This window comes from Podarcis vaucheri (assembly GCF_965113315.1).
Source record: "Podarcis vaucheri genome assembly, chromosome: 4".
Classification (NCBI taxonomy): domain Eukaryota; kingdom Metazoa; phylum Chordata; class Lepidosauria; order Squamata; family Lacertidae; genus Podarcis; species Podarcis vaucheri.
The window spans coordinates 14,304,956-14,317,077 of NC_138762.1; the positions used below are offsets into that span (position 1 = coordinate 14,304,956).

Consider the following 12,122-nt stretch of genomic DNA (forward strand, 5'->3'; position numbering starts at 1 on the left):
TACATGGACTTGCTGCTTCTGTGCCCCAGCAGCCGCTGTCCAGGTAAGCAGCGCTGATGCCTGTGTCTGCAGGGTCGACTCTGCCCTTTCACACATGCCTCTACTGCCATATATGCAGCCTTGAGTAGCTTGGAGGACAGGTGGGCTAAAATAATAATTAAGTCCCTTCCTAGCCCTAGGACAAGACCTGCCAAGAAAAATAAAGAACTTATTCATGTATGCTACAACAGCGGCAAGAGTCTTGATAGCACAAGGATGGAAGAATGAGGAAATCCCAATGAAAGAACAGTGGCAAGAAAAACTGATGAGTTGTGCAGAACTGGCTAAATTGACATACAAACTGCGGGACAAGGACAACTGTGACTGTGAAGAATGGAAGCTTTTTACAAATTATCTAAAAAGACAACAAAATGAACTGGACTCCTTGGCAGGGTTTGAATAAACATACATAAATTTATTGGTTGATAACATGATAAATAGATAACGTAAGGATATGTACAATTTTATAACATGCAGAGAATAATATGTGCTGAGAAATCAGAGAGAGGAACTGAGGCAAATCTCAGGGGGGAGGGATGGTTTGAAGGGTGGGTGGGGAAAAATGAATATGATATGTTTTGATAGTTGGTATGTTGAAATTGTTAATAAAATATATATAATAATAATAATAATAATAATAATAATAATAATAATAATAATAATGATGATGATGTCCCCCTGAAGCATTAGTTCCAGTAGTGATGTATGGAATTATGGAAGTGAGAGCTGGACCATAAAGAAGGCTGATCGTCGAAGAATTGATGCTTTTGAATTCTGGTGCTGGAGGAGACTCTTGAGAGTCCCACGGACTGCAAGAAGATCAAACTTATCCATTCTGAAGGAAATCAGCAATGAGTGCTCACTGGAAGGACAGATCCTAAAGCTGAGGCTCCAATACTTTGGCCACCTCATGAGAAGAGAAGACTCCCTGGAAAAGACCCTGATGTTGGGAAAAGATGGAGGGCACAAGGAGGCGACAGAGGACGAGATGGTTGGACAGTGTTCTCGAAGCTACCAACATGAGTTTGACCAAACTGCAGGAGTTAGCGGAAGACAGGAGTGCCTGGCATGCTCTGGTCCATGGGGTCACGAAGAATCGGACACGACTAAACGACTAAACAACAACAGAAGCATTAGTTCTGGAGAGCTGTTCCCCAATGTAACAGCAGTTGTCTGTGCAATTTGGATGTGATAAAATTTGGGAGACAAATTTGGCTCAGAAGTCTCACCCTTTCCTTATCCGTCTTTTACTTATTCTGACCCTATGCTGGAAGCAACACACAAATCAAAATATCCGTATCAGGAGTGACTGCCCGCTCTTCTGATTACCCAGATTCCCAGCTGGCACTGGAAGGAACTAAAGCGACTCTGACGGGCATCACTCTTCCTGCCAGGCTTATCTCCTGTCAAACCATGCTCATAAGAGCAGTTTTAAGTTCTAGGCAAGGGTGCCAACTGGACGCAACAGAGCCAAGAGATAAGCACGAAGTGACATGAAGACAACATTTGTTCGTTTGCTTGTACTAAATTGGAAACCTGCAGAGCTATGGAATTCCTGGGGAAGATGTTGGGCATGCATTCCTTAGCGTTTTCAGGTCTTATTGTGATATCTTTTCCACACTGGAGCATATAGGAAAGTGACATCTCCACTGTTGCAAAAGCTCATTAATGATGCCTGTTGCATTCAAGGCCGGGTGCAATTGGCCCCTTAAAATTCTGCTCCCTGGTTGGTGGAAGAGAAATGTGGGGATAAACACTTGCGCAATGGAAGGATATTACCTTCATGCTCTTCTCGTAGGCTTCCCAGTGGTATCTGGTTGGCCACTGTAGAAAACAAGAGGCTGGATTATTTAGGCTTTTGTTCTGATTGAGCAGGGGTCTTTATATGTACCCTTGACTCCTTAGATTCTTGAACAGGACTCCGGTTACTGGTTTGCTTGGACTACGTCCTGGGCTCTGACCCCACTGGGACATAACTGGATCACGCAAACATGTTCATCGCTTCTTTTTATCTTTGACAACTCAGATGCAATTCACTCATTCATGCCGTCCCTTGATGTATATGACCTTTGTCACACAGGGTGTACTGCCCATATAAGTAGAGATGTGCACACACGCCAAGATTTGACTTATATCTATATTAAACAAAAGCAAAAACACACTGATCCATTTCAGAGCTACTCTTTGCAATCTATGGACTTGGTTCCTTAGCTGCTCTTCATAAAGCAAGATTCTGCATTTCCCCTTCTACTTTAATGAGGAGATTAAGCCTGCCAAATTGTAGACAAATACCGGTAGGTCCAGAGATTTCTTGTGTAGGACATAAAAAGCATTCATTTTCTTCCATTATCCCTTATGAAGTGGGGTTTTGAAACCCAAATTAAACATTTGGCTGGGAGAGAGAGACATTTGCAGGCTGGCTGTCCCTTCTCCTTACTGCCAGGCTGCCCCCCCCAACACACACTTTCTGACAACTCCAGATCACTCTGGGCAGCATTGATGGGGTGATCTGGGGCTGCTTCACTCTGTCCTGCCCAAATCTAAAGTTGGCCATTATGGTTTGCTTTCTGGGATTCAGCTGGAACCAGTAATTGATGCCACAAATGGGCCGTTAAGATGTTGCTAATGGGTCACTGGCAACTTTGTTGTGTTTTTTAAAAAATGAACCTTAAGGGATTTTCTGCAGAAAGGGTAAATTTTGATTAAATTCAGCCAGGGGGATTCCGGCTGGCATTTTGATGCCAAAGTCATGTGCGGATGCTATGCACTTGCCTGCATGAGCAGCACTGATCCCACAACAAATGCCCATCTGGAAGCACCCGCAGAGACAAGGCAACTTATCTCCTATTTGCAGCGACAGAAACCAATGAGCTAAGATGAAACCGATGAGAACCCCGAAGGTTCCCTCTCTCCAGTTCTATTTTTGGCACAAACGTGACCTTTTCCCTTGTTCTTCATGCTTCAGAAAGCAAGAGCCCTGCCTGCAGGCGAGACAACAATTGACACATGTGGCCCAGACAGTATAAACTGACAGGGGTAGGGAGCAAGCAGAGAAGGGATGAGCTGACTAGGGCCCAGGAGCTGGAAGCCAACTGGCAGGCTGGAGAGCTTCTGGGAACCGACGGGGTCCACCGTGCATGGCAAGCTCTGTGCAATCTCATTTATGAAAAAGGGCTTTGGGCAAATCCAAAACACAGAAAGCACCGCCATCAGGAGCCCTAACAAAAGGAAGGACAACTAGGAAAGGATTAGGTTGGCGGGAACTTCTCCAGCGAGATTTCCCAGAGCCTTCAGGGCTTCTGCTTCTGGTATCTGCAGCCAGCTTATAAGCCGATCCTGTGTTTTACACACCATCTAATACAAAAAACGGGCTCTCTTTTGAGAAGCTTCAGAAATGGCACACTGCTCATGTTGTTGCTGTCTGCTGAATTTGATCTCCTTTTATAAATCTTCATGATGGACTTGCTTCAAGTGTCACAGCGCAATGAGTTCTGCCGTGAGCTGTTGAGTACACCCTCTCTCTTCTGTTCCCTTTCCCTGCCCTCACTTCCTGTTGCATTTGCCTCCTCTTTTATCTTACTTCTCATGGGCATAAGGTTGGGCACTGTGAGAAAAGGGTGGGCCTTTGGAATGAATCAGCAGGACTCTTCTTAAAGGTAAAGGGACCTCTGACCATTAGGTCCAGTCGTGACCGACTCTGGGCTTGCGACACTCATCTCGCTTTATTGGCCGAGGGAGCCGGTGTACAGCTTCTGGGTCATGTGGCCAGCATGACTAAGCCGCTTCTGGCGAACCAGAGCAGCGCATGGAAACGCCGTTTACCTTCCCACCAGAGCGGTACCTATTTATCTACTTGCACTTTGACATGCTTTTGAACTGCTAGGTTGGCAGGAGCTGGGACTGAGCAACGGGAGCTCACTCCGTCACGGGGATTCGAACCGCCGACCTTCTGATCAGCAAGTCCTAGGCTCTGTGGTTTAACCCACAGTGCCACCCGCATCCCAGGACTCTTCTTACATTCTCCCAATTGCAATGGCCACCAGAGATCAACAAAACAACAACAACCACAAAACGATGAGCACTCTTCACATGCTTCTGTCATGCAGAGGGCAGGCACAGTGAAAAGGACTGCAGGGCCAGGCCCTCCCCCCAAGTCAAATTGCTCCTCCTGCCCTTGTGATGCTCAGCATAAATTCTGCAACAGGGAGCAGGGCTGGCTCACGACATTTTGTGTCTGACCTGAAGGACAAGATGGCGTCCTTCCCCAAGGCACATTCAGAAACAAACTGGACTGGTAGTTGAATCTTACTCCAAAACTGGTGAAAGGGAGTGCTTTTTTTGAGCCGAAGCGTGCTGGCACATTTCAGGTGGGCGCCATTGCAGGCTGGTGCTCCCACCACCCACTTCTTGCCTTTATGTACTTCTGAGAAACCCAAAACAAACGTTTCCAAGTCAATTTGGGTGGCCAAATTCTGTGCGACTTTTAGTTCCCTAAAACTTAGGGAACAAGCTGTACTACCAAAATGACTAAGGTTTTAAATGACAATTTTAGTGATCAAGATTTAATATATATTTTTAACTGCCGCTATATCTGAACTGTCTCCATTATACCCAATTGCAGTTCAACATATTCCTGTTGTGTTTTATGATTTTCCTGATATTGTAAGTGAGCCGGAACTGGTCTGTGACCGTAATAATAAAATTCATTCCAAGTTGAAACAGAAGCTGGCTGGCGTGTCGGAATCTACACTCTGTTTTTACACCTATGACTCCACCGAGCTCCTAGCCACGATTGGTCAAGCTATGGGGCGGGGCCAATTCACTTTTTCCTTTCTTCAACCCATCTCCTGATAGCAGTGATGGCCTCTAAGCTTTTCAGCCAGGCCACTACCATTGCACACACCTGTTTGTAAGAGGACCCTTCCCAGCCGCCCTAGCCACCTGCCTGAATCTAGGAGAATGAGGGAGGTGGGGGACGCATTTATTTGACCTGTGCCGAAACCAGGGGTGACCCCCAAACCAGCTAGGGAGACAGCTTGGCATAATTTTTAGCACCTCTGCGGGTGGTGAATGCAGCTGTTGTCAAACTGGCATCTGTTCAGGGCTGCCCCGAGTTGCCCAGTGACTTAAGTTAACAACTTCATGGTGAATTCCGGCACCTATTTTTCTTGAAAAAAAGCACTGCCAATGGAAGAAATGCACTTGAGGGCAGCAGAGGGTTCTGGGCACTCATAGCTCTTGTCACTCCCCAACTTCCAGTATCTGCTGCTGAGGCAGCTGTCTCCCTTTGCCTTATCATAGGGCTGGTTCTGCCTGGGAGCAACACACTCCCGCAGCATGAAGCTCCAGGGTGGGGTCCCAAGAAAACAAAACTTTTCAAAAGTTTTTATCTGCTGCAGTTGTTGTTGTTTAGTCGTTTAGTCGTGTCCGACTCTTCGTGACCCCATGGACCAGAGCACGCCAGGCACTTCTGTCCTCCACTGCCTCCCGCAGTTTGATCAAACTCATGCTAGTAGCTTCAAGAACACCATCCAACCATCTCATTCTCTGTCGTCCCCTTCTCCTTGTGCCCTCCATCTTTCCCAACATCAGGGTCTTTTCCAGGGAGTCCTCTCTTCTCATGAGGTGGCCAAAGTATTGGAGCCTCAGCTTCACGATCTGTCCTTCCAGTGAGCACTCAGGGCTGATTTCCTTCAGAATGGAGAGGTTTGATCTTCTTGCAGTCCATGGGACTCTCAAGAGTCTCCTCCAGCACCATAATTCAAAAGCATCAATTCTTCGGCGATCAGCCTTCTTTATGGTCCAGCTCTCACTTCCATACATCACTACTGGGAAAACCATGGCTTTTACTATACGGACCTTTGTTGGCAAGGTGATGTCTCTGCTTTTTAAGATGTTGTCTAGGTTTGCCATCGCCTTTCTCCCAAGGAGCAGGCGTCTTTTAATTTCGTGACTGCTGTCACCATCTGCACTGATCATGGAGCCCAAGAAAGTAAAATCTCTCACTGCCTCCATTTCTTCCCCATCTATTTGCCAGGAGGTGATGGGCCCAGTGGCCATGATCTTCGTTTTTTTGATGTTGAGCTTCAGACCATATTTTGCGCTCTCCTCTTTCACCCTCATTTAAGGTTCTTTAATTCCTCTTCACTTTCTGCCATCAAGGTTGTGTCATCTGCATATCTGAGGTTGTTGATATTTCTTCCGGCAATCTTAATTCCGGCTTGGGATTCATCCAGCCCAGCCTTTCGCATGATGAATTCTGCATATAAGTTAAATAAGCAGGGAGACAATATACAGCCTTGCCGTACTCCTTTCCCAATTTGGAACCAATCAGTTGTTCCATATCCAGTTCTAACTGTAGCTTCTTGTCCCACATAGAGATTTCGCAGGAGACAGATGAGGTGATCAGGCACTCCCATTTCTTTAAGAACTTGCCATAGTTTGCTGTGGTCAACACAGTCAAAGGCTTTTGCATAGTCAATGAAGCAGAAGTAGATGTCTTTCTGGAACTCTCTGGCTTTCTCCATAATCCAGCGCATGTTTGCAATTTGGTCTCTGGTTCCTCTGCCTCTTCTAAATCCAGCTTGCACTTCTGGGAGTTCTCGGTCCACATACTGCTTGAGCCTTCCTTGTAGAATTTTAAGCATAACCTTGCTAGCGTGTGAAATGAGTGAAATTGTGCGGTAGTTGGAGCATTCTTTGGCACTGCCTTTCTTTGGGATTGGAATGTAGACTGATCTTCTCCAATCCTCTGGCCACTGCTGAGTTTTCCAAACTTGCTGGCATATTGAGTGTAGCACCTTAACAGCATCATCTTTTAAAATTTTAAACAGTTCAGCTGGAATACCATCACTTCCACTGGCCTTGTTATTTGCAGTGCTTTCTAAGGCCCATTTGACTTCACTCTCCAGGATGTCTGGCTCAAGGTCAGCAACCACACTACCTGGGGTGTACGAGACATCCATATATTTCTGGTATAATTCCTCTGTGTATTCTTGCCACCTCTTCTTGTAGGACCTCATTTTATTGATTTTGCCATTTTTAAGGGTTGTTTTTTCTGGGGGGAGGCATAAATATTTGGAAGCAATGACACGGGGCGGAAACTTTCTGAAACGGCAGATTTTGATTGTCACACACAGGAAGAACAAGGATATAGTTTGAGTGCCTCACATGTGTTTTATAAATCACTTAATGTGTCAACATGAATAGGAGTTATTAATATTGCAGTTGTTGTATAAGGGATTATTATTTTGACCGGAATGTAATTGAAATTAATAAGATTTTGGAACGCAGAAATAATGAAAATCATCAAACCATTAATTCTAGCATTTGGGGGTGCACCTAAATTATATAATTTGGTATTTGAACGATTGGTATTAGTAATTGTGTTATAATTTGGTATTGTTATTGTCAGGGAACTGACATCAGAGGAAAGGGAGGTGGTAGGGCTCCCAGAGGCTGGGAGAGAGTCAGCAGCTAAAGCAGGGACAAGGAGGGGGAGCGAGGGGTCTCTGGAGGAGGATCTCAGTAATGCTGAGAGAGACGCAGCAGCCAAGGCAGGAACCAGCAGGGGAGAGAAAGGGGTGAGAGACACGTCCAGCGAAAACAGCGGGGAGGTGTCAGAAGCAACCGTAGGGAGACCCATACTTCGCCGGAAGCTGCCACGTCGTGAGTCCAAGAGACGCGTTTCCGTTAAGGAGCTTCTTTGCTGGAAGCGCTTCCGCAGGCAGCCACTGTCAGACTCTACTAGTGACTAGAGCAGACATGTCTGAGGAGCTCTGTCACACACAGAGGTTTGTGGAGCCGCACAAACTCTGAGGGAGCACAATTTTAAGCACAAGCAGCTAATCATCCCCTCATAGTTATAATGAAGCTATGATTGGACTGTAATTGAAAACTAATAAAATTATTATAAAAAACAGCAAATTTTGCACTGCTTTATTTTTCCTCTTTAAATTGTTTTTGATCCATTTTATAAGTTCATGAGCAGGATTGCTAACTGTAAATGTGACATTTGGCAAGCTTGACCGTTTCAAAGATTTTAGCTTTCTTTATTAAATGCAAGTAAAACAAACATGCAAAAGTAAACCACTCTCAAAGGCATGAGAACATTTCCCAAAGCAATGTATTTTAGAAAAGGAAACTTTTCCAGAAGAGCAACAACACATTCCTGCTTCTAAGCTGCTGGGAGCGCCAATGATTCCAATGATTCCCTATATTCTTTTCAGCGCTTGCTTAAAATATTTTTGTTCAGGCAAACAAGCCTATCCAGACACGCTGGTGTTGATTTGCTTTAATACCTGTTTAGTTTTCTGCTGGTTTTAATTGTTTTTAATTACTTGTTTTCATAGATAATGTTTATTACTTCTTGTAAACCACTTAGAAGTTTTGTTATCATCTGGTGGTATATTATTTTTGTTAAAAATAAATAAAAGCAACTGGAGAGTGCAATACGATGGATCCCCCAATCAGTGCTTTTTCCCCTTAAAAAATGTTTAGGGGTACTCTGATTCCGCCTGAGACTCAGGAAACCCATGACAGAAAATGAGGCCGCCATTGGGGGTAACAATGGAACTGACGATTCACTGTGCTAGAGAAGAAACTAAAAATCTAATTTTTTAAAGTTTCTTCTCCCGTTAGATTCACAAAATGTTTAGGCGTATGTGTACCCCTGCGTCCTCCCAGAAAAAAAGCACTGCCCCCAATAATGTATACATTTCTATTTTTAGACTCTCTTTCTGAGGGCAAGAGGCAGGGAACAGTTGAGGAGCAAAGCAAAATCCCACACAGGATACACCTTCAAAATGTGTACTACAGAGGAACCAACAATTACTTCCCATTCCTGAGTAAGTTTAATAAATAATAATAGCAACCATACAAAATCCAGTCAGACAGGAAAGTCTCGACTGACTCTATCAAACCCTAATGGTGGGAAAGACACCAGGAAGTTTCCGAAATAATAGCTTAAAAATTAAAAAGACAAGCAATGCATTTTTTTATTAAAAAATCGCACCATACAAATCTGAAACTATAATATTAGATGGGGAGCCCCTGACCTGCGGGCTACACACAGCCTGTGGTGTCGGCCCACAATGGCACCTCCACCGCTTTGGGCAGTGGAGACCAACAGTGCACAATCCCACCTTTTTTTCTTCCTCTCAGGTAGACCAGGTGAGGTGCCACTGTTGCAAGGAACTCTGTTGAGCTTTGGCATGGTCCTGAGAGTTCATGCTGCCCACAACACAGCCTTTCCTTCTGGCTTAATCGACAGCAGAGGTTACAAGCCACCATTTGAAATTTCCCACGATGCCCTTGAGTGCCCAATGGACCACCACCCCCAGGGCATTGTGGGAAATGTATAAGGGTGTCTCACAGTCTCCCGGGCTCCTAGCATAAAGAATGATAAGAGATGGTGCCAACATCAGTGGGCCCTGATGGGGCCCTGGGACAACTTGCTTGTCGTTTTAATGCAGCACCAGCAGGAAATGGATCACGGCATTTTACACTAGAGGGAGCCTTCACATAACATCAAATCCACTTTTCAGCCAACTGCAGTGGTGAAATGGAAATCCCACGTCAACAGCAAAATTCAGGTGCTAATGCAGATGTGTGAGAGCGAATCTCGTATCCAGAATTCATGAATGATCAAATCAATATTTGAAACACCAAGCAGTTACAAACAACAGCTGGTTATAAAAGCATATAATGTCTGTCTGTCTGTCTGTCTGTCCATCTCTCTCTCTCTCTCTCTCTCTCTCTCACACACACACACACACACACACTTAGTAAAGCAGAATTGTTTCAGGCACCACAACTAAAAATGAAATCTTCACAAGGATCTTGACACCCGAGTGCCAGCATTTAATTTCTTTTTCCCCCTGCAAGGTAACACCAAGCTAAATTATTTCCTGCTGCTTTATCAAAAGCTAAACAAATATGCTAACTTTAGTTCTTTCCACATCCATCTTCCTCAGAAACTGAGAATTGTGTCAAATACCTGCTTAAATATCCAGCCCTGTTCTAATATGGGGTTGCATCCGACACTGAACTGCTGATTCAAAACAAAACATTGCCAAGAGGCATCACAAGCTACTCGCCTTCTGCTTCATAAAGCAACGCCACCCAAAGTCCTGACATCATCATGTTTTGCATTTCCCAACTCCCACTAGCCAATGGTGTGGAACAAGGAATAGGAAGTGCAGAGCACGCGGATGTCAGTCGGAACACAGAGGGAGTGAGGCTAAATACAATTTGAAGAAAACCAACCAACTCCGAATGGCAGTGGTGCTTTCAAATGGGCACAATGTGCAGGTCAGCCCATGGTGAGCGGTTGAGGGTCCGGCTCCGCAGTGGCGGGTTACCAAATAGGCACCACTTTTTAGGGATCAAAATAATATTGATTTGATCTTGATCATGATTTGGTTGGTTTTATAACATCAATAATTGCTAACGTTTGTTCCGTGTAATAAAATTGGCTTGTTAGAATGGTTGGTCCGTAAACTCAAAAACGTATTAGGAGATAATTTGCAAGGAGGCCCCCTGAGATTTTGACTGCCTAGGGGCTTCCACAGGGTTTAATCCGGCACTGAGGCTGTGAGACCTACATCCATGGGAAAGGTACAACTCTGCATGTGCAGAGGGAGGCATCAGTATCTAATCGTGGCTTATCACGGTTCATAAACCAACAGAGTTTCCTGGTTCAGGTGTAATGGAAAACAGAGGTTTAGGGCTAATCCAGACTTCATTTTGAGATGAATTTCTAGGTCCAGGTCCAGACTTTAAAGCTCCATGTCTGAAAATGTTCTCTTTTTTTGGTCCTAGTGCTTTTCTCGGTCCAACCTGCACTTTACAGCTGATTTGGAGACAACGGCAATTGGGAATTTTTTTTTTATTTTTTTGCGGATTGCCATTTGCTCTGATTCAGCAGTAAATTGTGGGTTTTCCAAGGGAATGTACCAGGGCAAACAAAACAAAACAGATCAGAACAAGACAACCTTGCTCATACACTGAACTTTAAAGAACAGGCCTGCGTCTGGAAAGCACAACGCAAAAGGAAGTCTGGATGAGTGAGCCCTCAGTGCAGGATATCTGCACTGAAGGTGGTACACAAGGAGAGACGTGATAAAGATGGAGCAGTGTGCCGCCATGGTGCTCACCCACCACATCGCAAACCATCGCAAACATCCCAGCGCAACCACAGTTTGATCTGGCCAAAGGACAGCTTCTTGTGCAGTGGCGTAGCGTGGGTTGTCAGCACCTGGAGCAAGGCAAGTAATTTGCGCCCCCAGTAGGGGCAGAGAGCTGCGAGTGCGAGCGCCCCCCGATGTTGTGCCCGGTGTGGCCGCCCCCCTGCACCTCCCACGCTACGCCACTGTTCCTGTGTCTCCCCACCTACCCCCACTTTTCTTTCAGTATCTCCTCATTACCTTTCGGCCCTTTGAACAGTTTGATTTCGACAACAGTCTCCAGAATAGGTCTCCTCCGACGGACGTAGAGTCGCACTATGGAGCCAGCTTCCTTCAGGGCCTCGACGGCTTTGCTGTGCGAAACTTCGGAGACGTCGACTTCATTCACCCGCAAGATGCAGTCGTTGACTCTGGAGAGGAGGAGGACAATGTAACAGAGAGACTGAGCCTTCTGATGCCAAACCGAGAAAGAGATTCACTGGAATATTTTCTAGGGAATGGCGAAGGCACAGATAGACCACGATAGATACACCCCATTTGCATAAGAACAAATCAGATCTTTCTGAGGTCCCTTTGGCAGTCATTTATAGGTATGCTCCCTTTACCCCCTTGCCAAAAAATCCCTTCATCCCTTTGTGCTCAGCATGCTTCTTCCCAGCACTATTAAAAAGAAGGCCCTTCCATAATGAAATTGTATTGAAAAGCACCCTGCTGCACGCTGGAGTCTTACTCCATAAGGAAATTACTTATTGAAATTAATACACCTACGGCCACCTTGGTTCTCTATTCAACACTTGATGGCTTTCATCTCAATCCAGCAATATGCCCTTTGCTCATTTAAGATGTATATTACACACACGCAGGCACTGTTCATGGCTCCATTCCCTTTTATTTTTT

General features: G+C 45.2%; 1 protein-coding gene across 30 annotated transcripts in view; it reads right to left on the reverse strand.

Moving 5' to 3' along the window:
* DLG2 (discs large MAGUK scaffold protein 2) overlaps positions 1 to 12,122 on the reverse strand; it is a 921,944-nt gene that overhangs the window by 240,695 nt on the left and 669,127 nt on the right. For all 30 annotated transcript variants that reach the window (XM_082219075.1, XM_082219062.1, XM_082219073.1 and 27 more), the window contains one exon: positions 11,466 to 11,635. In XM_082219075.1, coding sequence (XP_082075201.1) covers positions 11,466 to 11,635 — 170 coding nt within the window. The remainder of the gene's footprint in view (positions 1 to 11,465; positions 11,636 to 12,122) is intronic.